General features: G+C 63.3%; 1 protein-coding gene across 2 annotated transcripts; it reads right to left on the bottom strand.

Moving 5' to 3' along the window:
* Nucleotides 1-1,387: 1,387 nt before the first annotated feature.
* On the bottom strand, nt 1,388-26,768 carry GCGR (glucagon receptor). 2 transcript variants are annotated; one of them, XM_039500247.1, is made up of 14 exons: nt 26,666-26,768; nt 11,224-11,389; nt 10,909-11,005; nt 9,619-9,726; nt 8,956-9,077; nt 8,626-8,732; nt 8,267-8,420; nt 8,019-8,178; nt 5,807-5,867; nt 4,127-4,196; nt 3,049-3,137; nt 2,640-2,778; nt 2,446-2,487; nt 1,388-2,235 (listed from the first exon to the last, which is right to left on the bottom strand). In XM_039500247.1, exons 2-14 carry the CDS (start codon nt 11,275-11,277, stop codon nt 1,960-1,962), a joined length of 1,479 nt encoding a protein of 492 aa, XP_039356181.1. In that variant the 5' UTR covers nt 11,278-11,389; nt 26,666-26,768; the 3' UTR covers nt 1,388-1,959. The 2 variants fall into 2 exon arrangements, with proteins under 2 accessions (XP_039356181.1, XP_039356182.1); XM_039500248.1 differs by lacking the exon at nt 26,666-26,768 and adding an exon at nt 13,510-14,215.
* Between the last annotated feature and the right edge of the window lie 1,044 nt (nt 26,769-27,812).

Here is a 27,812-nt window from a genome sequence, read left to right as displayed (position 1 = left end):
CAGGTCTGGTCTGTAAGCAGTAACCCTGTGCAGACCGCCTCACTGTGGGCCCCAATCTGCCCCCTGAGCTCCACCGCCTCCAAGCCTGACCTGTAACCCTGTGGCCACCTTGCTGCCAGATGTGCTATGACTGTCCTTGCAGGCAGCAGAGCGAGCTGGGACCAGAACCCAGGAGTCCTGACACTGTCACCTGCCCAGGCAGGTGTGTGCATGGGAGTGCTGCCAGGCTGTGCACGTGGGGCAGAGCTTGTACGCAGGCAGGCAGGCAGGCACGCTGGGCTAATCCCCCACACAAGGAGCTTGTTCCTTTCCCAAAGCCGCCACTTTCGATGGCTTAGTGCTCACATGGGGTGCAAAAGCACCTTATGAGTGTTTGGGGGGGCTGTGGGGTGCTGAGAGGCACCCAGCATGCGTGTGAACGCCTGTGGCTGTATGCAGGGGCCTACACCTGTGGGGCAGCACGCCCGCGACACTGCTGCTGGCCTGCATGATGCCAAGCCAAGTGCCAGCGGCTGGTGTTTTTGCCCTGGCCAAAGCCAAGTGGGCGGGGCCAAGCCTGCAGGAGGGTCACCTCTTGGGCCGCCATCCGGCCAGTGCCAGCCAGAGCCCCCGCAGCCTTGGGGTGTCTAACTCTTGCAGCTGCAGATTTCCTGGCGGAAGCCCTGGGCAGATGCTCTAGCTCATGCTTTGCTCTGGGGACAGTAGAGCTGCAGCTGCTGCACTACCCCTCCCCTGTGCTTTATGCTCTCACAGCCTGATGTCTGCCCAGCCACACTGCTGGCCCCTGTGCTCAGCTCCCTGGCCCAGTGCACAGGGAAAGCCCCACACGGTGCACACGGCACACAGCGTAACTGCTTGTGGCCAGGCAAGCCAGCCAGCATGTGCCAGTTTGGGGAGACGCAGCCCTCCCAGGGGCTGGAAAAGGCTCCCGGAGCAGGGGTGGCATTTACTTTCTCTGCCCTGTGCCAGGGGCAGGAGGGGAGGCTCAGGTCAGGCTGGATGGGGCTGCTAGGCAAGTGCAGGGAGGAGGAGGATGTGTGGGAGTGAGACTAGCCTGCAGCTGGGCCTGGGTGCCACAGAAGGGAGCGGCGCTGACCCCAGCTTGGCAGCCTGACATGCCAGGCCTAGGATGGGGCAGGCTCTGCAGCCTGGCCCAGCTCGCTGGCTGTGGCAGGAGTTGCTGCTCAGGGAAACCCACTTGCCCAGCAGAGACCCTCTGACCCACCTTTGTGCATGCGCCCCCTCTCCCCTGTGTTTGTGCAAGCTCCCCTCCTTTGAGCAAGTGCCCCCTCCTCCCCGACATTCACCTCCCTGGGCCAGCCGGCCTTTCCCCTTCCCCCGGCCCCTTCAGCTCCCAGTCAGGAAGCGTCAGACCCTCGCTGCCATGAGACACACCCCAGGGTTTATTGGTGCCCACGTCCTCCGGAGTGATGTGCCGCGCCACGCACAGACAGACGCAGACAGAGCCTGCCCCGCCGCCCCGTGGACCCCATGCCTATTTACATAGCTACTGCAGAGATAAATTAACCTCGGGCAGCAGGAGCAAGCGCAGGAAGCAGCTGTACACACGGCCCAGCAGGCAGACACCCTGCCCCCACGCTCCAGCGGGCACTGTTCCCAGGCTCCCTACACCCTGCCAGGCTGGCACAGGGTGCTGTGCCCTCCATGTGGACTTGTGCTGGGGTGCAGGCCTTGTGCACAGACACCATCACGTGCCCACCTGGCACGTGCCGCCAAAGGATGGAGAGGGGCAGCAGGAGACGCTCCATTCTCAGCATGCCTGTCGTCAGCCCGACACCCTGGTGTACACCCCGATCCCCGGACAGCCCCAGGAAGGGCTGAAAGGCACTGCCTCTTGCAAGCCCGCTGCCTGAGCCCTTGGCTCCCTCTCCCTGCCCAGCAGAGCCTGCCCGTGACGGGCGTGGGCCTGGCGCCGTGGCTGTGTGCCGGGGGCTGGGCTCAGAAGTTGCTGGCGGCTGTTTCGGGGAACTCGTAGCACGGGTGCCTCTCGCTGGTGCTGCAGCCCGTCTTCTCGAGGTAGTGGGTGCTGGTGTGCGCCGTGGGCTGACTCCGCCCCAGCCCAGTGATGCAGCTGCCCACCAGCCTGTGCTTCTCACAAGTACTGCTGCCCCCGTTGCGGGCATTGGGGGTCTGGCTGTACGTGTGCTTGTACTCCTCCTCCAGGTCCTTGCCCAGCTTCCAGCGCTGCCACTTCTTCAGCAGCTCCGACTGCACCTGCAAACAGCCCCAGACGGGGTGAGCTTGGCCCAGGGCCTGCGACAGCCAGCTTTCCGCCTCCCCCAGAGCAAGACAGGCCAGGCCAAGCCCAGAGCCCCTGCTGGGGCCCAGATGGCACAGGGCAGCAGAGTCCTCCCCACCGGGCCTGCGCTGCAGAATGCAGGTACGGGGTCCCAGGCAGACGCAGTCATGGGTGCTCGCACTCACCTCCTTGTTGACAAAGCAGTACAGAATGGCCACCAGCATCCCCTAGGCAGCAAGAAGAGAGGGCATGAGAGGGCATGGCCCAGGCCACTTGATCCCCCCCCCCCGCAGGGTCATGGGAGGGGAGGCCACAGAGCACAGAGGCTGGGCCAGAGGGTGCTTGAGGGCGCCCCGTTCAGGTGCCAGGCCCAGCTCACCTGGAAGGAGCTCAGGAAGAGGTCAAAGAAGAGCTTGACGTAGCGCAGGGTACCCTGGGCGTGCTCATCCGTGACGAAGGCAAACACCACCTCGTGGATGCCCAGCAGCGGGATCAGCGTCAGCGTGGACTTCGCCAGCCTGCCAGGGAGCCTGACCAATCAGAGCCAGCCATTCCCCACCCATTTCGCCTCCCCCTTCAGATGCTACATATATGGGGCCCCATGGTTAGACGGGCACCACAGGCACAGCGCCGGGTTCCATGGGCACACAGAGCCCCCTCTGGCACAACAGGGCAGTGGGCACACGCACAGAGGCCTGTGGGGCAGTAGCCTCCCCAAGGTGTGAGCGGGAGAGCTGGGCCGAGGGCAGGGTGAGGCCCAGGGGAGCTGGCCAGCCCCCGGTACGCACCGGAATTTGTAATCTGTGTAGCGCATCTGGTGGGCACGGAGCTTGGAGACCAGGATCTGGATGATGCGGATGAAAATGAAGAAGTTGATCTGAAAGGGAGAAATAGGGTGAGCGGCAGATGGGGATGGGGGCCAGGGACTGGAGAGTCCCCACCCCAGCAAGGGAGTCCTTGTGGGGCTGGTGACCCTAGCCTCATGAAGTATCACTGGGAAGAGGTGACCGTGCCCAGCCCTGTCCCAGATGCACCCTGGGGAGTCTAGTCAGCCCCAGGCAGCCAGTGCAGGACAAAAGGGACCCTGTCTGCGGTTGGGGCTCTGTCTGGGCAGGGTAGGGCAGCCATGCAGGGGAACCCAGTGTCACCAACTCTCACAATATTTGGTGTTTTTCTGAAAGCCCCAGCTCCTGGAGTCATGTGATTCTGGGAGACTCACTCTCATTGAAAAGACATGACTCATCTGGACACGGTTGCTGTGGACCAAAGTGGGAAAATGCACCCTGACTGCAGCCCAACAGCTCCATGAGCAGGAGGCAACAGAAGCTGAATATGAAGTTGTGATCTGTGAGCAGCTGGGGCGTGCAAGAGAGGGAATGGGTGTGTGCTGGGCAGGAGGATGGGGTGCCTGGGTTGGATGGAGGGGAGAATCTCACAGGAGGGGGCCTGTGGTGCGGAGAGAGGAGGGGGCCTGCGGTACGGAGAGGGGAGGGGACCGGTGATGCAGAGAGGGGAGGGGGTCTGCGGTGCGGAGAGGGGAGGACCGGTGGTGCAGAGAGGAGGGCCTGCGGTGCAGAGAGGGGAAAGGCCCGGGGTGAGGAGAGGGGAGGGGACCGGTGGTGCGGAGAGGGGAGGGGGCCCGTGGTGCGGAGAGGGAAAGGCCCGGGGTGAGGAGGGGAGGGACCGGTGGTGCGGAGAAAAGGCCTGGGGTGAGGAGAGGGGAGGGGACCGGTGGTGCGGAGAGGGGAGGGGACCGGTGGTGCGGAGAGGGGAGGGGGCCTGCGGTGCGGAGAGGGGAGGGGGCCTGCGGTGCGGAGAGGGGAAAGGCCCGGGGTGAGGAGAGGGGAGGGGTGGGCTGGGACTTACCAGGATGGCCAGGAACACAGGGAAGCGGGGGATCCACCAGAAGCCCATGTTGTTGTTGGTGCTCCAGCACCTGGGAGGTGAGAGTGAGGGGGGTGATGGGGGAAGTGGCACCTTTGTATCAATGTGCCATGTGCCCCGTCAGGAAGATCAGCCCAGCCTAGCACAAGGTGGTACAAGGTTCCTGGCAGGGATTTCCAGGTAACACAAGGGCCAAGGAGGTGTGAACCAGGCCAGGACTCCCCCCGGCACAAACTTGGTCCTGCCCGGACGCGTGCCCCTTGCCCACACAGGCACAGACGCCACCCCCGTGAGCGCACAGACTGTACACAGCCTCTGCCGGCCAAGCAAACAACTACAGCTGCAAGTGCCCCAATGAACCCCGTGCACAGCACTAGACAGACGGGTCAGACCCAGGCCCATCCACCCTGTGCCCGTATCCAGCAGCGGCTGGCAGCAGCTGATTCAGAGGGAGGTGTTTGAATCCTGCAGGAAAGGCTGGGGGCTGATCTGCCCCCACATTCAGGCTCAGCGCAGTCTCTAGCCAGAGACTGGCGGGAGCCCTGCCACAGCCCGGGCTGCCATCCGCTTGGCCTCTCAGGATAGTTGTGTGACCCACGGAGTGACCCTTACACAGCTCCTGGTCTGAGCAGCACCTCAGCCACCTGCCACTGCTCCCCCCTACCTCACAAACAGCCTGTGCACATCCACACCTGCCACATGAAGCCTGCGCACACCCACACCCCACACCTTGCACGCGCAGCCTGCACACACCCACACCTTGCATGCACAGCCTGTGCACCCTCACACCTCACACATGCAGCGTGCGCACTCTCACATCTCGCACACGCAGCCTGCACACACCCACACCTCACACAGTCTTTACACACTCACACCCCACACCTCGCACGCACAGCCTGTGCACATCCACACCTGCCACATGAAGCCTGCGCACACCCACACCTCACACACACAGTCTTTACACACCCACACCCCACACCTTGCACGCGCAGCCTGCACACACCCACACCTCACACGCACAGTCTTTACACACCCACACCCCACACCTTGCACGCGCAGCCTGCACACACCCACACCTTGCATGCACAGCCTGTGCACCCTCACACCTCACACATGCAGTGTGCACACTCACACGCAGCCTGCACACACCCACACCTTACATGTGCAGCCTGCGCACTCTTACATCTCGCACACGCAGCCTGCACACACCCACACCTCACACAGTCTTTACACACTCACACCCCACACCTCGCACGCACAGCCGGCGCACACCCACACCTCACACGTGCAGCCTGTACACACCGACACCTCGCACATACAGCCTGCGCACACCAACACCTCACACATGAAGCCTGCACACACCCACACCTCACATGCGCAGCCTGCGCACACCCACACCTCGCACGCACAGCCTGCGCACACCCACACCTCACACGCAGAGCCTGTGCACACCCACACCTTGCACGTGCAGCCGGTGCACACCCACACCTCACACGCACCGCCTGTGCACACCCACACCTTGCACATCACACCCACACCTCACACACAGCCCTCACATATGCACTGCATGTGCCCACACCTCGCACACCCACACACTTTGCTTGCCCACACCTCACTCACAGCTCACACTCCCACACTTTGCACACGCGTGGCTCTACTTACTGAATGTTTTCATATAAAAATTTCACAACCACCCAGGGGATGAGGAACAGGACAGGGGCCCCTGGGGACAAAGAAGAGACAGAAGCAGGTGAGACACATAGTGGGGCAGCTCCTCCAGGGGCCATAGGCTGAGACAGGGGCACCAGGTGCATGTCTTGGAGTGGAAAGCAGTCACTGCGCCCAACATGCCAACCTCACCCTAGCATGGTCTGTGCACCTCTGGGCAGGCGCTGTGCCGTGGCTGGTGCCCATCCCCCCGTGCCCAGGCGCTGTGCCGTGGCTGGTGCCCATCCCCCCGTGCCCAGGCGCTGTGCCGTGGCTGGTGCCCATCCCCCCGTGCCCAGGTGCTGTGCCGTGGCTGGTGCCCATCCCCCCGTGCCCAGGCGCTGTGCCGTGGCTGGTGCCCATCCCCCCGTGCCCAGGTGCTGTGCCGTGGCTGGTGCCCATCCCCCCGTGCCCAGGTGCTGTGCCGTGGCTGTGCCCATCCCCCTTGCCCAGGCGCTGTGCCGTGGCTGGTGCCCATCCCCCCGTGCCCAGGCGCTGTGCTGTGGCTGGTGCCCATTCCCCCCCCCGTGCCCAGGTGCTGTGCCGTGGCTGGTGCCCATCCCCCCGTGCCCAGGCGCTGTGCCGTGGCTGGTGCCCATCCCCCCCCCGTGCCCAGGCGCTGTGCCGTGGCTGGTGTCCATCCCCCCGTGCCCAGGCGCTGTGCCGTGGCTGGTGTCCATCCCCCCGTGCCCAGGTGCTGTGCCGTGGCTGGTGCCCATCCCCCCGTGCCCAGGTGCTGTGCCGTGGCTGGTGTCCATCCCCCCGTGCCCAGGCGCTGTGCCGTGGCTGGTGTCCATCCCCCCGTGCCCAGGCGCTGTGCCGTGGCTGGTGTCCATCCCCCCCCCCGTGCCCAGGTGCTGTGCCGTGGCTGGTGCCCATCCCCCCGTGCCCAGGTGCTGTGCCGTGGCTGGTGCCCATCCCCCCGTGCCCAGGTGCTGTGCCGTGGCTGGTGGCCATCCCCCCGTGCCCAGGTGCTGTGCCGTGGCTGGTGTCCATCCCCGTGCCCAGGCGCGGTGCCGTGGCGGGGGCCCATCCCCCCGTGCCCAGGCGCTGTGCCGTGGCTGGTGCCCATCCCCCCGTGCCCAGGTGTTGTGCCGTGGCTGGTGCCCATCCCCCCGTGCCCAGGCGCTGTGCCGTGGCTGGTGTCCATCCCCCCCCCGTGCCCAGGTGCTGTGCCGTGGCTGGTGCCCATCCCCCCGTGCCCAGGCGCTGTGTGCCGCGGCTCGTGCCCGACCCCCGTGCCCAGGCGCTGTGTGCCGCGGCTGGTGCCTAACCCCCCGTGCCCAGCCTGTGTGCCGTGGCTGGTGCCCATCCCCCTCGTGCCCAGGCGCTGTGTGCCGCCGCTGGTGCCCGACCCCCGTGCCCAGGCGCTGTGTGCCGCGGCTGGTGCCCGACCCGTGCCCAGGCGCTGTGTGCGCGGCTGGTGCCCGACCCCTTGCCCAGGCGCTGTGTGCCGCGGCTGGTGCCCGACCCCGTGCCCAGGCGCTGTGTGCGCGGCTGGTGCCCGTCCCCGTGCCCAGGCGCTGTGTGCCGCGGCTGGTGCCCGTCCCCGTGCCCAGGCGCTGTGTGCCGAGGCTGGTGCCCGAACCCAGTGCCCACGCGCAGGGTGCCGCGGAAGGTGCCCGTCCCCTGTGCCCAGGCGCTGTGTGCCGCGGCTGGTGCCCGTCCCCCGTGCCCAGGCGCTGTGTGCCGCGGCTGGTGCCCGACCCCCCTTGCCCAGGCGCTGTGTGCCGCGGCTGGTGCCCGACCCCCGTGCCCAGGCGCTGTGTGCCGCGGCTGGTGCCCGACCCCCGTGCCCAGGCGCTGTGTGCGCGGCTGGTGCCCGACCCCGTGCCCAGGCGCTGTGTGCGTGGCTGGTGCCCGACCCCGTGCCCAGGCGCTGTGTGCCGTGGCTGGTGCCCGTCCCCGTGCCCAGGCACTGTGTGCCGCGGCTGGTGCCCGTCCCCCCGGGCCCAGGCGCTGTGTGCGGTGGTTGGTGCCCAGCCCCCCGTGCCCAGGCGCTGTGTGCCGCGGCTGGTGCCCGTCCCCCTTGCCCAGGCGCGGTGTGCGGTGGTTGGTGCCCAGCCCCCCGTGCCCAGGCGCTGTGTGCCGCGGCTGGTGCCCGACCCCCCTTGCCCAGGCGCTGTGTGCCGCGGCTGGTGCCTGACCCCCGTGCCCAGGCGCTCACCCCAGCCGATGCACAGGTAGAGGGTGAAGTAGCTCCGCTCGGAGAAGACAGCGAGCACCAGCAGGTTGTGGAGGTAGATTCCCTCCACCAGCAGCCAGCAGTAGTTGGCCACGATGCCATACTGCATGAAGACGGTGGCTGCTCGACAGCCGGCAGCGGCCTGGGGGAGGGGTGGGAGTCAGTGCGGGGGCTCAGTAAGGCGCTGGCCCCACAGAGCTCTCAGCATGGCAAAGGGCCAGGGGGCTCACCTCATCGCTGAGCCAGATGCCCACGTTGTAGTCGTCAATCTTCTCGTTGTAGCGGGTCTTGAGCAGGGCGTCGATCACCAGCACCGAGACCCCCTTCAGGACGAAGGAGGCGAAGAGGTTCATGTGGATGTAATTCCGCATGCAGTGCAGTTTGCTGCCGAAAGCAGGAGCCCCAGTCAGTGTCCAGCAAGGACCGTGCCCAGCCTGTGCCCACCACTGCCCACCCTGGGTCCTACAGCCCCAGCTACCCCAGCCGTGGCCTCATCTCCCAAGTCCCCCCAACCCCCGGCTCCCTCTTCTGGCTGCCTCTCATCCCCTCCCTCCCTGTCTCTCCACCGCAGTTCTCCCCCCAGCCCTACCTGAAGCCCAGCAGGATGGCCAGGGCGAGGAGCAGGGTGCCCAGGGACACTGAGTAGCCCACCGTGTACATGATCTTAAAGCTGCCGTAGGTTTTGGCAAATTTATCCTAGAAAGAGAGGGAGAGAGCTGCTGAGCAGGGCTGGGCAGGGACATCTGTCCGTGGGCTGGAGCGACAGAGCCCAGGTACGGGAACGGCCCGTATGCTGTGGGAGGCAAAGGTGCTGGGCCATCCCAAACTCCCAGCTGCTGTGGGGCTAAGCTGAGACTCGCTCACGGCGCTCCATGGGGGCTGCAAGGCTCAGCCCGGCCCCAGTCCGGCCCCCACTGACCTGGGCTTCGAGGTCTTCTGCGTCCATCTCACACTCTGTGCTGTCCCGCCAGGGCTTCCCATTGGGGCGCTTCACCCACTCCCCGTCCGGCCCACACTTCTTGAAGACGTATCTGTGCTTCACTGCAGGGAGGAGACGGGCCATGGCGAACCGGCTGGTTAGACACCTCCGTGCTCCCCACACCGGGCCCCTGTGCTCTCCCTGCCAGTCCCCCCAGTCTGCCCATGCCAGCCCCCCATGCACGCCCCTCCCTCCTCAGACCTGCTGGAGCCCCTGCACTCCTCACTGGCCCTGCTGGCTAGTCCTCCACGCCCCACACTTCTTGGTCCCATCCCTGCCATGTCCATCCTTGCTGCCAGTGATAGGGTCCTGAATGGCCGACAGCGCCCAGAGCCAATGAACCCTGCCCTGCCCCATTAGCCAGCTGGGGCAGCCGAGGGTCAGGCAGTGAGTATCCCGGCTCCCCACCCCACACTCCATCCCCTGCCTCCCCAGCCAGCACAGGGCTCTCCTCAGCACCCCCTCCCACAGCTCCTGGCACTGCAAGCCGCAGGAGCTCCCCGGAGCTCAGGGAGAGCAGATGGCAGCTGCTGCTCATGTGCAGTGTGCACCCAGCAGGACAGGGCAGTGCGGCCGGGCCAGGGGCCAGCCCCAGGCAGTTACCTTTCCTGTGCCAGGGCAGGAACCAGGGGCAGGAGACGTTGACTGTGGTGTTGGGCAGCGTGTCGGGCCAGCAGGAGAACTTGTCAAAGGTTCGGTTACAGACCAGCTCTGCAGGGAGAAGAGAGGCCCTAAGCAGGGATGAGGGGTCACAGCGCCTCTGCCAGCCCCCTGCCATCCAGCCCCACCCAGAATGGGTGCCCCCCTGGCTGAGAGGCCATTGGCGGAGTTGGGGGGAGAGCAGGTAGAATCAATAGTTTTCTATAGTTACAAAACTAACCCTGAATGCCACTCCGTGCGCCCAGGGAATTGCATCCTTGACCCCCGTGTGCCCCCAGAACTGCCCCCTTGCTCCCCCATGTGCCCCCAGAACTGCCCTCTCACCCCCATTGTACCCCTGGAACTGCCCCCCTCACCCTCCCGTGTACCCTTGGAACTGCCCCCTTGACCCCCGTGTACCCCTGGAACTGCCCCCTCGCTCCCCCGTGTGCCCCCGGAACTGCCCCCTTGACACCTGTGTGCCCCGGAAACTGCCCCCTCGCTCCCCCTGTGCCCCTGGAACTGCCCCCTCCCCTCCCGCGTACCCTTGGAACTGCCCCTTTGACCCCCGTGTGCTGCTGGAACTGCCCCTCACCCTCCCATGTGCTGCTTGAATTGCCCCCTCACTCCCCGTGTTCCCCTGGAACTGCCCCTCGCTCCCCGTGTGCCCCTGGAACTGCCCCTCGCTCCCCTGTGCCCCTAGAACTGCCCCCCTGAAACTGCCCCCTCGCTCCCCTGTGCCCCTGGAACTGCCCCTCACCTCCCGTGTACCCTTGGAACTGCCCCTTGACCCCTGGAACTGCCCCCTTGCTCCTCCGTGTGCCCACGGAACTGCCCCCTTGACCCCTGTGTGCTGCTGGAACTGCCCCCTCATCCTCCCATGTGCTGCTTGAATTGCCCCCTCACTCCCCCGTGTTCCCCTGGAATTGCCCCCCCACCCCCACTGTGTGCCCTGGCATTGCTCCCCATGCCCCAGCATGCTGCTTGTCTCCAGGCCATGTGAGCTCCTGAGGGCTGTGCCGCGCCAGGGCCCGATACCACCACTGCAGCCCCTTTGAAGGGGCAGGAAGCTCAGGGTCCCATTCTCCTCTGCCATCCTCTCCCCTGCCCAGGCGGCTGTTCCCGACCCCAGCACACCCTGTCCCGTCTCTGCACTCCCAGGCTCACCCGGCTGTATCGGCTGCCCCTTGCGCCGGGGGGGGGGGGCGGCATGCGGGGCGCACGCTCACCTGGGGCCAGGCACGCGGCTCTCACCTGTGGGTGGGGGCTGCAGGCTCATGTTCTGGTGACACTCCTCGCTGTAGGCCTTCCAGCTCTCAAAGAGGAAATCCGTGATCTGGGCTGAATGTCCCTGGACAGGGTACACGGAGGGCCCGTCAGCGACCAGCCAGCAGCACCCCCACAGGGCCAGAGAAGAGTGGGCAGGGCCCCAGAGACCAGGGATTCCCTTGCCGCTCCACCTCCGCCCAGCAAGGAGCTGGGCATGACAGAGCCATCCCCGGGCACGGCAGGCCCGGCAGCGGGTGGGGCTCAGCCCCACGGGAGAAGCCGGGCTGGCCTAGCCCTTACCTGGCAGTAGAAGACCAGCGCCAGCAGGAGGCTGAGCAGGCGCGGCTGGGACATCCCTCTGTAGGGCTGCAAAACTGCATCGGGAATGGCCTGAAGCAACCTGCTGCCTACAGAACGGCCTAGGCCTGGCTGCGCCCCCTGCTCCTGGCCCGGCTCACAGGAAACCCTGCATGAGACAAAGGCAGAGAGTGCTTGGGGCGCTCTGCAGATGGGGACGGGGCTGCGCTGCCGGGGGCCCAGCCTGCATGCTGTGGGGCAGGTAGGGCGAAGTGCAGTGCTGTCTCGGTGGGTGGCCACTGGCTGAGTCTAGGACCCCGGGGGCTGCACGCTGGGCCCAGCCACGTGCTGGCAGGACCCGATGCAGGAGGCACAGCTGCTGCTGAGACCCTCACTGAGCTCTCTGAAATCCCACCCTGGTCGCGGGAGCAAAGGTGCTCAGCCCTGGCAGGGTCAGGCCTGTGGGAGGGACCTGAGCCAGTCGCTGTAGTGGTGCAGACACCAGGCCCTGTAATGGGAGCCCATGGGGCGAGCTAGTAGCCATTGGTAGGGTTGCCAAGTGTCCCAGGCAGCTCTGGTCAGCACTGACCAGGTCGTTAAAAGTCCAGTTGGCAACACACCGGGGCTAAGGCAGGCTCCCTGCCTGCCGTGGCTCCTTGTGGCTCCCGGAAGCATCAGTATGTCCCCTCTCCAGCTCCTAGGCATAGGGACAGCCAGGGAGCTCTGCATGCTGCCCCCACTGCAAGCACCGGCTGCACAGCTCCCATTGGCTGGGAACCATGGCCAAGGGAGCTGTGGGGGCGGTGCCTGTGGACGGGACAGCCTGGCTGCACTTCCGCATAGGAGCCAGAGGGGGGGCATGCCGCTGTTTCTGGGAGCTGCCTGAGGTAAGTGCCACCCGTAGCCTGCACCCCTGACCTCCTCCCGTGCCCCAACTCCCTACCCCAGCCCTGATCCCCCTCCTGCCCCACAGCTCCAGCCACAGCCCTCACCCCTCACACCCCAACCCCCTGCCCCAGCCCAGAGCCTACTCCTGAAGCCCAAACCACTCATCCCCAAGCCCACCCCAGAGCCTGCACCCCCAGCCAGAACCCTCACACCCTCTGAGTCCCAACCATCTGCCCCAGCCCTGATCCCCCTCCCACCCTCCGAACCCCTCAGTCCCAGCCGGGAGTGCCCTCCTACACCCCAAACCCTCATCCCCAGCCCCACCCCAGAGCACACACTCCCCACAGCCCTGGCTGGCTTGGGCTTGGCTGGTCCCACTGCTAGGGATGCTGGGAAAGCCAGCCACCCACTGGCCAGGCCCACTGTGCACCTGGTCACTTCTCGGGGCATGTAGGGCTGGCCTGAGTGGCTTCCCTCCCTCAGGGATCAGCTCCAACACTTGTCCTGTTCACGATGGCTGGGGGAGCAGGATGTCCTGGTGAGGCTCTGCAATACATTCCCCCTCCTGGCATGTCCATGTTGATGGGCGACATGACTCCCCTCTCAGCAAGGGCACAGCTCCCCCCCGCTTTGCCCTAGGGGCTCAAAATCACCATGGCTACTCCTGGAGTCCCAGATCACAAACCTTCCTCGCCCAGGATCTGGGCCTCCCTCGCCTGCAGGCTGCGCTCTGCGCCATGCTCCCAGGCTAGGTGACCCCACAGCACCATCTGTGCCTGCCTAGCTCCCAACTGCTGCTGGATCCAGAGTTTCAGGCCAGAAGGGACAATTGGATCATCTAGTCTGACCTCCCGTATTTCACAGGCCATTACATCTCCCCCAGCTCCCCCTGTACTGAGCCCGATAACTTGTGTTTGGCTAGAAATGTCAGGCTGGAAGGGACCTCGAGAGACCATCAAGTCCAGATCCCTGCGCTGAGGCAGGACCAAGGAAACCTAGACCAACCCTGACAGGGCATTTCTGGGGCTCTTTTCTGCACCCCCTCCAAGCTTTCAATGTCCTTTTAAAAAGCAGACCCCAGATCTGGATGGGGTTTACTGAGGCTGCAGCCCTTCCCTGCTCCTACTCCCCTCTTTATGCACCCCAGGAGCTCAGACTCAATTGCAGTTCACAGCGACCCCAGAACGCTTTCCAGAGTCCAGCCCCACCGTCCGTAGGCAGGGGCGTCAAGCCTCGTTCCCAGATCTCTGCCCTTGCCTTTGGGTGTATTTTGTCTGACTAGGCCCAGCCTAGGCAGTGATCCAGAGAGCTCTGTATAACTGCCCTGGCCTCATGGCTATTTACCAGCCCACCAACCTGCATGTCAGCCGCAAATTCTATCAGCAGCCAGTTGGCATTTACCTCTGGCTCAACGGTGCCAACTCTGGAGAGCGCTGGGTCTAGCGCTGAGCCCTGCAGAGCCCGGCCGGCAGCCTGACCAGCTCCATCCCAGGGCGGATGAGCATGGCCCAGGCACTGGGCAGCGGGGTCATGCTGGGCAGGCACGAGGCCCAGAGGCGGCTGCGCAGCCAGCGACCTCTGTGCTAGAAGCTTCATTCAGGTGCCCAGGCGCCAAGTCTGGGCCTGTCCATGCTCCAGGAGCTCGGCCTGCAGCTCTCCACTTTCTCTGGCGGGGAGTCACCCCCTCACCCTGTCCTCTTCTAGGCAAAGACGTGAGCAAGGAGCCCCCGCAGCACCATTGCTCCCCCTTGTTTACAGATGCCAGCGGAACAGGGAGCTGCTACCTCCCCGCAGCCGTTAATGATTAACAGCTGCGATCCCCTGGCTCAGGGTGAACCAGGCAGACAGTGACGCCTCCCTGCACCATCCCAGGCCCAGCTCCTACACCTAGAGCTTTGCCATGCTCCCACGGGCTGCAGGGCACAGGCTGCCTCCCTGCCAAGCCCACAATATCCCTGCCTCAGACACAAAGCCCAATTCATGAGGTGTTAATTCCCTCTATCCTTCCCTAAGCTGGTTAAAGGGCTCCTGAGCGGGATTTCTGCTCTGCTGACAAATGGCCCATTCTCGCTGCACCCCCGTAGCACGGCCCAGGCCCCGAACAGCCCTTAGCACAGCAGGGCGCGGCCTGGCATCGCTAGGGCTCTGGGCATTCCGGCTGTCCCCAGCAACGGGGCAGGAGCTCTCTGCAGCCAGCACTCCCCGCCCACTCATGCCCTGGAGAGCTCCTCACACAACCCCAAGCGCGGGGGCCTGGTGGCTGCCCTGGGCCAGAGCAGACAAGGGGCTCGCTGCCCGTCAGAGGCTGCTGTGTGCCCAGTAGCTGGCGCTGGGCTGCTCCTTCCAGGCTGGGAGTGGGTTCTGCCTCCTTTGGCTTCAGAGCACTGGCCACACGCTTTGGAGCAGCCCTGGGGCAGACGGGGGTTACTAGCCATGCTCTGCCTCCTGCCCATCACAGAAACACCGGCACCCTGCAGTCCTCCCCCCCGCCCCGGCGCCTGAGGCCATGCTGCCTACCAGTGTCTGCGAGCTGGGGCGCCTCCCTGCAGTGACGATGGCTGGCCTGGCTACTCCAGCCAGGGGCAGAGCCCCGTTCTCAGAGCCCTCTGCCCGCCAGCCTCAGACGTTCCCCGCCCGCGTGGGGAGGGAGCTCTGTGCCACCCAGGCACAGGGACTCTCCCAGGACTCTCCCCTCTGCCACTCACCTATTTTTATCCCTGGGAAAATCGCCTGTCCTCTCCCCAGACCCTGGGAGCTGGGGCGGAAGCAGCTGCTGTTTGGGAGCCTGAGAAGTACATGAATCAGGGCTGGGAGCACCAGACGCTGCCTGGGGCTGGGCTGGACACACAGGCTCTCTCCATATTTAGAGGGCTCCAGGACAGGGGAACCGTCCATGTTTCCCACAGCACAGGCCTCTGGCTCACCTGCTGCAAGGGACTAGAGATGGAGCCACCCCTGGGCATCCAGTCTGCTGCCCTCCCTGCCCTGGCCAGTCCAGACTCTGCAGGGAGTTCCCCAGGCCTCTGCCTTGCCCCGGTTTAAGTCCAAAGTAGTGGACCCCCCAGCCCTTCCCTGGGGAGGCTGCCCCACACATGGGCCAGCTCACTGCCAACCCCTAGGCCGTTCTCCCCATTTATCCTGGCTGTTGCCCCATGGGCCCTCCACCCGTGAGGCTCAAGCTCCTTGTGTGGGCTGCAGCTCCACAGGGAGAAGGTCGCCTGCCCCACTTCCCCTCCTGTTCCCCATTCTCTGTCGCCCAGCTGCCATCGTGCGGTGTCTCCCACGAGCCGGCATGTCCCTGGCCTGTGAGGCTGGTCCTGCCCTGAGGCACCTGCCTGAGGAGCTGCCCTCACCCACAAGGGCGGCACAGGAGCCGTGCAGGCACCTCGCCCAGACATGAGCCCCCCTCACACACTGGCAGGCTGTGCCACAGCCCCCGAGCCCACTCCTAACCAAGCTGGCCAGATTTCACTGCCCCCCTGCCTGCGCTGCCCTTCCCTTCCCTTCCACCGGCTCCCAGCCCCCTTGTTTGGGCCCGTTCTCTTGCATTGTGGCACCGCCGCAAGGCACCAGTTGCTGCCCAGCCCCATCCCCATCCCCAGGGACCCTCCTCATTCTGGCTCCTTGGACTCGCGCAAAGGGTTTTCAGCCTCCTGGCTGCAGAAAGGCAGAGCAGGCTCCCAGCCCGCCTTACCCCAAGACTCCCACACCCCTCCGTCGGGCCCATCTCTCTCTGGCGATGGCCACACTATGAGCTGGGCCTGCGATTCCCTGTCCGCGCACACCCTCAGCGCCAGGGGAAATAGCCGCGCAGCCCCGGCTGAGCTGTGCCGAGCGCAAACCGTCCTGAAAGTAGCCCTGTATGCAGCATGGCTCAGCCTGCGGCCTGTGCCCTAACCCTGGGCTGGCTGGAACGGCACCTCAGCTTCTCAGTCCCATCCAGGCAGCTATGGGGCAGCCCAGTGTGAACACAACTTCTAACGCCTGGTGGGGTGAGCGGTGCCCTCACTCCCCAGAGTCCCAGCGGAACTGCGACAGGGTCATGGGGGAGCCTCCATGTTCCCCTGGGTTTAGCACGTGGCCTCCTTTCCACTGGAGCAGTGAGCCCAACGGGAGAGCACAGCTGCGCCACAGGCCGGAGAAGGCTGCACAAGCCTGCAGAGAACAAGTTTCTCCATTGGCCATGAGCAGGGCTGGGCCCAGGGATCCAGCTCACTCCCAACCAGCCCCCAGAGGGCAGAGTGAAAACTCCTCTGTCTCCTGGAGCCAGCCCCGTGCTCAGCCAGTCCTGGCCCTGCCACCCACCCCTGCCAGGGCTCAGAGCACACCCCCTGCTTTGGCAAGTCTCATTGTCTGTCCCCTTGCTGAGGAGGGCTCTGGCGCTGCATGAGTCTGTGAGAAGGTGGAACAGGTACAGAGAAGGGCTACTAGGATGATCCAAGGAATGGAAAACCTGTCTTATGAAAGGCGACTCAAAGAGCTTGGCTTGTTTAGCCTAACCAAAAGAAGGCTGAGGGGAGATATGATTGCTCTCTATAAATAGATCAGAGGAATAAATACCAGGGAGGGAGAGGAATTATTCAAGCTCAGTACCAATGTGGACACAAGAAGAAATGGATATAAACTGGCCATCAGGAAGCTTAGACTTGAAATTAGATGAAGGTTTCTAACCATCAGAGGAGTGAAGTTCTGGAACAGCCTTCCAAGGGGAGTAGTGGGGGCAAAAGACGTATCTGGCTTCAAGACTGAGCTTGATAAATTTATGGAGGGGATGGTATGATGGGATAGCCTAATTTTGGCAATTAATTCCTCTTTGACTACTAGCGGTAAATATGCCCAATGGCTTGTGATGGGATGTTAGATGGGGTGGGATCTGAGTTACTACACATAATTCTTTCCTGAGTGTCTGGCTGGTGAGTCCTGAACACATGCTCAAGGTTTAGCTGATCGCCATATTTGGGGTCGGGAAGGAATTTTCCTCCAGGGCAGATTGGCAGAAGCCCTAGGAGGGGTTTTTCGCCTTCCTCTGTAGCATGGGGCACGGGTCACTTGCTGGATGATTCTCTGCAACTTGAAGCCTTTAAACCACGATTTGAGGACTTCAATAGCTCAGACGTAGGTTAGGGGTTTGTTATAGGAGTGGGTGAGTGAGATTCTGTGGCCTGCGTTGTGCAGGACGTCAGACTAGATGATCATAATGGTCCTTTCTGACCTTTGAGTGTATGAGAAGGAGATTTCCACAGGGATTCTGCCAGGGAGCTGACACATCGGCCCCAAACCACTCCATCAGCCTGTCAGTCCCTGCTGGGTCCCACCGGCGGGTTCACTCGCAGTGAGGCCCAGAGGAGCTCCCTGCCCCAGCAGCGCCGGCTCTGGGGGAGAGGTGCCTATGATGCTCTGGAGACCCCCGGCGGGTTGGCCAGTGGTGGGGAGGTTTTGGGGAGGGGGCTCAAGCTCAGAGCCTGGGTGCAGCACAGTGGGGGTGGGGCGTGCATGGCCCCCAGTTCCCGTGGCCTGGGGACCACACTCTCTCCGGGTTGCTGGGACTGCAGCATGGAGAGGGGCTGGGCTGCCCACTCCTGTGCACTGGCAGCCTCCGGCCTCCCCCTGCTGCAGACGTGCAGCCATGCTCCCCAGTGAGCCTGGCCATGCGCCGACTGCATGGCCAGGACATGGAGCGGCTGCCGCTCTCTCGGGGAGGAGAAGTAGAAAGCTGTGTACACAGATGCACCAGCCTCCGCCGAGACCCTGGCTGCCTCTGCCTCCACACACCCCCAGCGGGCACGTCACTCTGCCCCCCCAGCAGCACATGGGGCTCCAGCAAGGAGGAGCCCCCCAGCCAGCTCTCCTCACCCCCCTCTTCCAACACGAGGGATACTGGGGCCACCAGCCCAGCAAACCCAGCACCGGGCAGCTACAGGATGGGCAGGCCCAGGTGTCCCCAGCCTCCTTCTCCGAGGCTGTGGGGGATCCTCTGTCAGTCCTTGGGGAACAGACTCATGTAAAGCTGGGTACGGGGCCTCCACTGCCACTGCTGGATGGGTCAGGGGCCTCCCACAGGCTCCCTGCTAGCTAAGGGTCTGGGCTGGGAATGGCGTCTGCCCTGTGCCATGCAGCACTGTGGGTGGAGCCCCTGCTCTGGTGTGGTGCAATCCCTCACACCCCCTTGCCTCTGCAAGGGCCAAGGAGGGGCCGGGGCAGCGGCTGGGTGTCCATTCTGCTGAGAAACCTTGGCCCAGGGGCACCTCCGGCGCTGCCCAGGCAGCGTGCTCTGCCAGGGACGGCTGCCCAGCGGCCAGAGCTCTCCTGCTGCCTTGGCCTCCACTGCTGAGTTGGGTTGAAGAGCTTTGAACCAGAGTAAGAGAATCTGCCGCCATGACTCCTGGAAGTGCAGCAGGCAGGGGTGACACTGGGCCGGCAGCAAGTCAGGCTCCTAGCGCTGGCGAGCCAGTCAGACAGTGCGAACTGCCTTGCAGCAGCAGGGCTGCGGAGGGGCTTGAGCACTAATGACCCATCAGACAGAATCAGGCTCCTGGGGCTGAGGCTGCTCAAAGAAGGAAAAGCCCCAGGGAGGAGGGATGAAGGAATCTGACCCCTCTGCTTGTCCCCATGCTCCAGCCTACAATTCCCCCCTCTGGCTACGGCTCCCCCACTCCGACATGAAGCACTGAAGGGGCACCAGAGCCGGCAGTGTCTCTGGGCAGCAAGAGGCCCACACCGCTGAGCCCAGCCCCTGTTGTGGGGGATACAGGCCCCGGGACCCAGAGCAGGCTCCATACAGTGAGGGACAGCGCCAGCCGGCCGTGAGGGAAGAGAAAGCGCCAGCTTGGGGAAAGCTCTGCAGAGCTGGGGGGAAAGGGAGCACTTTGCTGGACTTGCTCTCGCTCTGGTAGCGCTCAGAGGCCCCGGGGGGCCCACAATCGGAAAGGACAAACAACCCGCAAAGGGCAGGCGAACAGTTACAATGCCCTGGATGCACAGACGTCAGCAATCCAGGCAGCAGCGGGCGTGGGGCGTGGGGACCTGAGCAGCGCCCCATGAGTGGCCTGGGAGGGATTGGGGTGGGGGTGGGGATTAGCCCACTGTCTCACCAATACCATCAGGTTGGTGGCATTTGGGAGGGAATTGGAGTGCTTGGATCTGCCGCCCATCTCCCGCTCACTGGCTGGGAGGTGTGTCTGCCCTGGCTGAGGACACTGGCTGGGGAGCCTGCCGTGCCTTTGGGGGGCTCTGGGCCAGTCCGACAGCCTGGGGGAGCAATGGAGACACGGGGTGGGCCATTCATTCCACTTCCCAAAGCTAAGAGCTGGCAGCCAATCGCAACAGCACCAGCTCCACTCAGCGCCCAAGCTGCAGAGGGAGAGGGGCTTTGCCCGTCCACTTCCCCAGGCCGCCCCTTGGGATTTTCCTACCCAGTCAATGCCGAGGGCCCCTCCCGCGCTGACTCAGCCCAGATCTCACACAAATCGTACGAGCAGCGGGTAAGGGATCATGGCAGTGCAGCACTGCGTGGATCTCCACGGGGAAACCTCCGGTTCTGTACCACTCCCTCAGGCCAGCCCAGTGTGGTGACACCCCTGCCATACTAGGGCACGAAAGCTCAGCCCCAGCATGGCCCCTCGCTGCTCCGAAGACTCAGAGCAGAGCAGGGGCGGCTCTAGGAATTGCGCTGCCCCAAGCAGGGCGGCACGCCGCGGGGGGCGCTCTGGCGGTCGCCGGTCCCACGGCTCCAGTGGACCAGTGGACCATCCGCAGGCACGTCTGCGGGAGGTCCACCGGAGCCGCCTGCCACCCTCCCGCGACACGCCGCCCCAAGCGCGCGCTTGGAGCGCTGGGGTCTGGATCCGGCCCTGGAGCAGAGGCACCACCCCATTGCCCCAAGTGTCATCCTGACCCCCCGGGGACACCCCGTCCCCCAGGCCCATCTCTGAGTAAACGAGCAGCCAGGCAGCGTCTCCCCAAGCCCAGCACTGAGCACCGACGCAAAGGGGTCAGCCGGGGGCCAGTGGCGCCCTCTCCATGGCTGGTTTGTCTCTGACCTCGGAGATACGATCTGGCACAGCTGGGGAGGGGCCGTCGGAGGGCAGGAGCTGATGTGATGCCAGCCTGGCTCTTCTGAGAGCGCTCCTAGGACTCCTGACAGCAGGCCAGCCTGGGGGGCCTGACAGGGGCTGGTTACGTATTGTCCCCCCACAGCACCGCTGCTGCCCTCACTTCTGCCTCAGGGCCCTCAGCTATTCCAGCCCTGGGCTCCCCCCACAGCTCTGCGCTGCCCTGACCCATAGCCCTGGGCTCCCCACCCTGCTCTGTGCTGCCCTGACCCATACCCCTGGGCTCCCCCCACAGCGCTGCGCTGCCCTGACCCATAGCCCTGGGCTCCCCCCCCCGCTCTGTGCTGCCCTGACCCACAGCCCTGCCCCCCCACAACTCTGAGCGGCCCGGACCCACAGCCCTGGGCTCCCCCCCCACAGCTCTGCGCTGCCCTGACCCACAGCCCTGGGCTCCCCCCCCACAGCTCTGCGCTGCCCTGACCAACCCACATACCTGGGCTCCCCCCACCCCAGCTCTGTGCTCCCCCAACACACAGCCCTGGGCTTCCCCCCACACTAGGGTGACCAGATGTCTCGATTTTACAGGGACTGTCCCAATTTTTGGGTCTTTTTCTTATATAGGCTCCTATTACCCCCACCCGTGTCCCGATTTTTCACACTTACTGTTTTGTCACCCTACCCCACACCCAGCTCTGTGCTGCCCCGACCCACAACCCTGGGCTCCCCCCACAGCTCTGTGCTGCCCTGACCCATAGCCCTGCCCCCCCCACAGCTCTGAGCTGCCCTGACCCACAGCCCTGGGCTCCCCATCACACTCCAAGCTCTGTAGGGTTGCCAATTCTGGTTGGACGTATTCCTGGAGATTTAATCACATGACATAATCTTTAATTAAAGATTAATCTTTACTTCCTGGAAACTCCAGGCCAATCCGGGAGGGTTGGCACCCCTAGGGCCCAGCAACGATTCACTGGGATGGACTGGAGACAGACTGTCTTGCTCACCAAGTGTCTGAGTCAGGAAATGAAAACCCATGCGACGCAGGGAACTAGGGGCGATACGGCAGCGCTCAGAGCAGGCAAGCGGCACAGCTGTGGTCGGCATGTCCCACCGGCCCCCAGAGCTCAGTACCTGGTGGGACGGCCTAGGAACAGCTCCCTGCTGTGAAGATGGGCTACCAGACCCTCAGATCCCATCGTGTCCATTTAGCTAACAAACGCGTTGGGTCTCACAGAGCTGGAAGACACTTCCTGGAGCATCACCAGGAGAACGAGCTGAGAACCCCACTGTGCTGAGGACTCGGCTGGTCAGTCACAGTGCAGCAGAAATGCCCATGGCCGCCCAGAGAGCGAGGGAATGAGACCACCAGAGCCAGATGCTGCTCACAGGCCCACGGGAGCCCTTGCTGCGCAGGAATCGCGAGGGGAGACGCTTCCCCAGATACGATGGTTCCTTCCTGAATCACCCATGTGGATGTCAGAAGCAGACACAGCTGGGTGGATGCTGGCTATTGCACACAGCCATCAGTTACCGCCTGGTTCTCCGAACGCTGGGCCTTACAGTGAGATGGAGCCCAGAGCGTGCAGGCCTTCGCAGCCATGACAGGGGAGCTGAGAGTCTGAGTGCACAGAGCATCGGGGCAGAATGGGGCACAGGAATGGCCGGGAGGGGAGAGGCTGGTACGTGGCTTGTGGGACCAGGTATGTAGCAACAGCCCTGCTGGACTGGGCCAGATCTCCCCCAAGGCTCAGTGCGCAACCTGTCTGGGGGACAGGACTCGAGGGCTCCGTGTTCTCACCCTCCTGCTGCTGGCTGAAGTTTGCAGGTTACAGGTTTCTTGTTATGTATTTTTAATCCACATTTTGTCTCTTCCCTGCTCAGTCTATTTTTCTCTCTCGAGGCAACGGAACCCAGAATACTGAATTCAGCAGGGCAGTGCCAGTTTCGGGGCGGAGATTGTGGGGAGGGCAGCACCAACGCGGCCATGGGGAGACTGCAGGCGCTCACATTTTCCTGCATACACACAGATGAAGCAGAAGGAATTGCGGGGGCTGCGCTGAACCTGGGTCAGAGCAGCAGAGCACATGCACAGGGCAGGACAGGGTCCAGGCTGGGTGCAAGAAGACACCCAACCCCCAGCACTGGCTACCGAACAGCAGGGCAGAAAGGAAACTACGTGAGGGCAATGATCTGTAAGCCAAAGCCCTGCCTGTATCCCCCTCCTCCCCCAGAGCTTGGGCTCTGCTCTGAAGAAGCCCCTCACTCAGGACGTGACGTGTCAGGACCAGAGAGAGCAAAGGTGAACTCTCTGCATGGGCTTCACAGCTGCACATGCAGCTGCCTGGCCAACAAGGTCATGGACTCAAAGGACCTGGTTAAACAAAAGCTTTAAAAACACTCTGTTGACACAGCCTAGTTCAGAACAGAGTCACAAAGGGCACTCGCAGGGGTGCTGCTAGGCGGCCCACAAGAACAGGGCTTGGGCCTCCGCTCCAGGGTCAAGGGTGACCCCACCAGATCAGATTCACCTGTAGGAATAATCCACGAGCTTTCACCCAGGTTCTAAAGTCTGCCCGGTTCCCCCCACGCTGGTGTGAAAAGTAGAGTAACCACTGGCTATTTCCAGCCCTGTTTGAGAGCGTCGGATTGACACCAAGTTCTCCCAGGCTTGGCCCATCTACACTAGCGTTTCCCCAGCGTTCTAGGCAAGCTCAGGGCATGCCCTGACTAGTCATTCCCCTCACATGGGTGGGACCCTGCACGAACTGTTCCCATCACATCGCGCATCAAAAGCAAAGTCATTGGAAAAGCCCCTTCCCAGAGGCGCCTGGGGCCCGGGCTGCCAGGATTGCAGAGAGAAGCGTGCGCACCAGCCACTGCCCGGGGACATGCCAATGACACACAATCATTGTGGCCAGTCAAGAAAAGGAGGGACTCCGCCCTGGTGGAACCAGGTACCTGGGCGATAAGATGGCAGAGGGAGCCCAGCAGGGGAAAGCCATGGTCAAGCCCATGGTGAGGGACAGTTTCGGCTGCTCGGACACTGCTCAGGTCACAGCTGTAAAACCAAAGGGAAAAGATCTGACGTCACTGCAGGAAGCCGGCTGATCAACATGCAGCTGGGTCGAAATGGAGACCAAGAGAAGATGGATGGACAGTGCCGTGGCCTTTCTCTCGGCCCAGGGGGAGCTTGTGATACCAGCGATACCATGATCAGCTCTGGTGGGTGCATCTCCAACAGGGCAGATAACAGGGAGTGCAGAGAAAAGCCACACAACATGGGGAGAGGGAGGGTACTGGAGACATGGGCTAGTTCACATGGAAAGGAGAGGAAGAGAAGAGGGTTCTGGAGGGAGATGCTGCTATTTGCACCATCCCATAATACTAAAGCAAGGTGGCGCTTCACAGAGAGCCATCCTGCCACACAACCAACCTTTTATGGAGCCCCACACAAATCAAAACAGCTCCATTCAACAAGGAAAAACTCCTGATTTGCCCCCGACCCGTTGTGCCATTCAGTGGGGCCCAAGAGCACAGAACGGGCTCTGGGAGCGGTCGCCAAGCAGGGGAATGGTTCCCTTTCTCCAGCTGGGAGAAATGCAGATGGAAACAAGCAGCACCGAGCCAAAGGCCAGGGAGAGCTTGCCAGTGCCTGCCGTTTTAGCCGTCTCCTGCATGGCCTGTGACACAGGGCAAGGACGCAACCAGCTCCTGCCTGCCACAAAGCCGCCCGCACCAGCAGAGGCACTGGACCATGCTCCTTAACCTTTAAAGACACAGCATCAGACCCCAGGATGGGTTTTGTTTTTTTACACAATGTATCATTAACCCGAGGCACTCACTGCTGCAGGGTACCGGTAAGCGAAAGAGCTCAGTGAGTTTCAAATCAGATTAGACAGTAGGATGACTAAATATTTGCAGTAACACCAGCCAGGATAAACAGCTCTGGATCGACATGGCCCAGAGTTTAAGCTGCCAACCAGTTGGGATCAGGAGGAAACCTCCCCCCTCCAGTTTGCCCCATGAGGTGCATTGTTAAACACTTTCCCTCTCAACTCACAGACATCAGGAAGGTGCTGGAGTCCCTCCCAGCCACCACAGGGGTCAACGCTGCATGTGACCTGCAGCATTTCTCTGGCATGCTGCACAGTCTGGTTTCACAAGGGCCACTTCCTCCCTCCCTCCCTCCCTCCCCACTAACAGGGACAGGCCATGGGCCAGAGGAACCATCTTTTGCTCCATTCTGGCTGCCCCCATGGATCTGGGACCCACCAGATCTTGCTGGGATGTGTGGGGGGCGGGGGGGAGAGGGGCAGCAGAGACAGGTGGGGCTCTGCTAGGAGCCATTTTCTGCTCCAGGCCGTGCCCCACCTCTTCCGGAGGCGCTAGATCTCCGGCACCTTTGTCCTGATTATTAACACCAGCAAAGTGTTGCAGCACTGCAGACCCCCCCCGCATCTTGCCACGGAGGGACGTTCTGGCCACTGCTCTGAGCCACTTAGCCCAAGAGTTACAGGGAGAGCGAGAGGCTGGTGGAGTCGCTGCTCTTGGTGCCCTGGAGAAGCCTAGGGGAGGGGAGCCAGAGCTCTGAGCACAAACATTTCAGACGCTGCCTCTCCTCTCCCAGTGGCTCCCTGGCCCTGCTGAGCTGTTTCCTGAGCCGGGCCAGCGGCCGGCCATTAGCAGTAATTAGACTCAAGCTTTGCTGCTGTTGGGTGACTTGCTGCTTGGAAATGATTCCAGAGTGAGGCAGGGGGTGTCGGGTGGGGAGGAGGTACAAGTATGTGGGGTCACAGGTGGGGGCTGTCTGCAGGTGATGGCAATGCAGCCACTCAGCATGAAGGGATGGGAAGGGCTGGGAAGATACAGCTGCTGGAGCACAGCAAGGTCCTGGGCCAAGGGGATGGTGCAGCCATGAGCCAGGACTGGCATGATGGGGTACTACATACCCACTGATGTGCTAGACCAGGGCATCTGGGCGTTTGTCACAATGATCAGCAGTGAAACAGTTAACAAAGTTATCTTGTAATCCCTGTTATTAGGGTTCAGAGTTAACATCCCTGAGCTGAATGGCACCTGTCTCAGGGGCTAGTGCTGTTACCCAGCCTAGGACATGCATGGCCCATGGAAAAGGGGGGGAAAGGAATCCTGCCTCTCTGACCCAGACAGCCAGAGCTGGGAGCTTTCCTGCCACTCCTGCGCTGCTCCTTGGCCACTAACTAACCCAGGGGTGGACAACCTATGGCACGCGAGCTGCCTGATTTTCAGTGGCACTCACACTGCCCAGGGCCTGGCCACCGGTCCGGGGGCTCTGCATTTTAATTTAATTTTAAATGACGCTTCTTAAACATTTTTTAAACCTTATTTACCTTGCATACAACAATAGTTTAGTTATGGATTATAGACTTAGAGAAAGAGACCTTCTACAAACGTTACAATGTGTGACTGGCACGGGAAACTTTAAAGCAGAGTGAATCAATGCAGACTCGGCACAGCACTGCTGAAAGGTTGCCGACCCCTGAACTAACCTCTCCCTGTGCCCCCACCCCCAGCGGCCTGTGCTCCCCCCGGACTGCTACTGGTCTGGGTCGCCCCTGAGCAATTCGGGGTGACGTCTCTTGTTTGGCTCGGCCTCACCCCCCTCCCCGCCGGGACGGCGACAAGTTTTTAAAGGAAAACTGGGGCAGCGCGGCCTGGATACCGCGGTGACGGGCGCTAGAGCCAGGGCAGAGAGTCCCGGCATCTCCCCGGCCACAGCCAAAAGATGCCCCGGTCATAGCGGCGGAACCCTGGGCTGCCCCATCCTCTTCACCTGCCCCTAACCCTGGGAACAAATCACCCAGGGACAGGGAGCGCGACGCGCCCAGGAGCCCAGACCGGGACTAGTACGGGAAACAGGCACGGAGCAAAACACCCCTGGGAAAAGCCCCCCGCCGTGCGCCCATGGGGAGAGCGCAGCGACCCCCCCGTGCGCCCCTGGGAAACACCCAGCGACCCCCCCCCCTCCCGTGCGCCCTGGGGAGAGCGCAGCGACACACCCCCCCCCCGTGCGCCCTGGGGAGAACGCAGCGACACCCCTCCCCCGTGCGCCCTGGGGAGAGCGCAGCCACCCCTCCCCGGTGCGCCCCTAGGGAGAGCGCAGCGACCCCCCCCCGTGCGCCCCTGGGGAGAGCGCAGCCACCCCTCCCCGGTGCGCCCCTGGGGAGAGCGCAGCGACCCCCCCGTGCGCCCCTGGGAAACACCCAGCGACCCCCCCTCCCGTGCGCCCTGGGGAGAGCGCAGCGACCCCCCCCCCGTGCGCCCCTGGGGAGAGCGCAGCGACCCCCCCGTGCGCCCCTGGGGAGAGCGCAGCGACACCCCCCCGTGCGCCCTGGGGAGAGCGCAGCGCAGGGTCTCCCGCCTGCTCTGCCCCCAACCCGTCCCGTCCCCTCCCGCTCCCCAGGGCCAGTCCCCTCGTGCCCAGCCCCCTCTCCCCGGAGCAGATCCAGGCCGCCAGACCCGGGCGGTACCTCGTGGGGCGCGGCTCCAGGGTGCATCTTCCAGGAGAGGCTCTGGGTGCCCGGGCTGGAGCCCAGCTGCGATCCGCCTCGCTGGCTCTGCAGCTCCGCGGAAAACTTTTGCAGGAGCTGCGGCTCAGGGGGAGGGACCGGCTGGCGGGGGAGGGACCGGCGGGCCAGGGAGCCGCTCTCCCTCTCGCAGCCTCTGCTCCCCTCCCAGGCAGGAGCGGCCCCCAGGGGCAGCGGGAGATCCCGGGCGTGCGGAGCAGCAAAGCGCCCCAGGCCAGGCAGAGCACCGGGGGGGGGGCATGTCTCCTCCCAGCCACACCCCACCCCACACGTTCAGGGCAGGGGGGTAGCGCCAACCCCAGTCCCCCCCAAAGGCCCAAGGAGGCGTCCTGAGACCCTGGAGAAGAGGGCTGTGGGGTTTTAACCCTACCCCCTGGCCCCTCCCTTTGTCCCCTTCACTCCCAGCCCCAGATGTGGAGGATCCCCTGTGCCAGCCCTAGAGCTGGGGGGTGGGGACCATCTTTGGGGAATGGGAGAATTCAGTGCTATCCTGGTTAATAGCCAGGGGCGCTGTCCTAGTGTCAGCCCAGCCACAGCACCCGAGGGGCCGGAATCAGCTGTGGCGTGAGTGCCAGTAACGTGTCATTAACACACAGGCAAACGGAGGCCAGTGCAGGACGTGCCAGAGGCCTGGGGCAGCACAGATAGTGACTGGTGACTAGGGCCCTGCCAAATTCATGGGCCATGTTGGCCAATTCCGCGGTCACAGGATTTAAAAAATTGTCAATGTCACGATTCCAGCTGTTTTCATTGGCGATTTCACAGTGTGGTAGTTGTAGGGGTCCTGACCCAAAAAGGAGTTGTGTATGTGGGGGGGGGGTCGCAAGATTATTGTAGGGGGGGTTGCGGTACTGCTACCCTTACTTCTGCGCTGCTGCTGGCGGCGGTGCGGCCTCAGAGCTGGGATCCCGGCCAGCAGCTGCCACTCTCCAGCCGCCCAGCTCTGAAAGCAGCACAGAAGTAAGGGTGGCAATACCATGACCCCCCTAAAATAACCTTGTGACCCCCCCTGCAACTCCCTTTTGGGTCAGGACCCCCAATGTAAGAAACGCTGGTCTCCCCTGTGAAATCAGTATAGCATAGGATGAAA

The sequence above is a fragment of the Mauremys reevesii genome, linkage group 15, assembly GCF_016161935.1.
Source record: "Mauremys reevesii isolate NIE-2019 linkage group 15, ASM1616193v1, whole genome shotgun sequence".
Taxonomy (NCBI): Eukaryota; Metazoa; Chordata; order Testudines; family Geoemydidae; genus Mauremys; species Mauremys reevesii.
This window is presented reverse-complemented; position numbering and strand designations above follow the sequence as displayed.

Bases quoted from the DNA above. Each gene is read 5' to 3' on its own strand.
- GCGR (XM_039500247.1), bottom strand. From the start codon at position 11,277: ATGTCCCAGCCGCGCCTGCTCAGCCTCCTGCTGGCGCTGGTCTTCTAC. The intron at 2,488-2,639 runs GTGAGCTGGGCC...CTTGCTGCCTAG, and splicing joins TCTTCCTGAGCTCCTTCCAG to GGGATGCTGGTGGCCATTCT. The intron at 2,236-2,445 runs GTGAGTGCGAGC...GGCTGTTTGCAG, and splicing joins ACTGCTTTGTCAACAAGGAG to GTGCAGTCGGAGCTGCTGAA.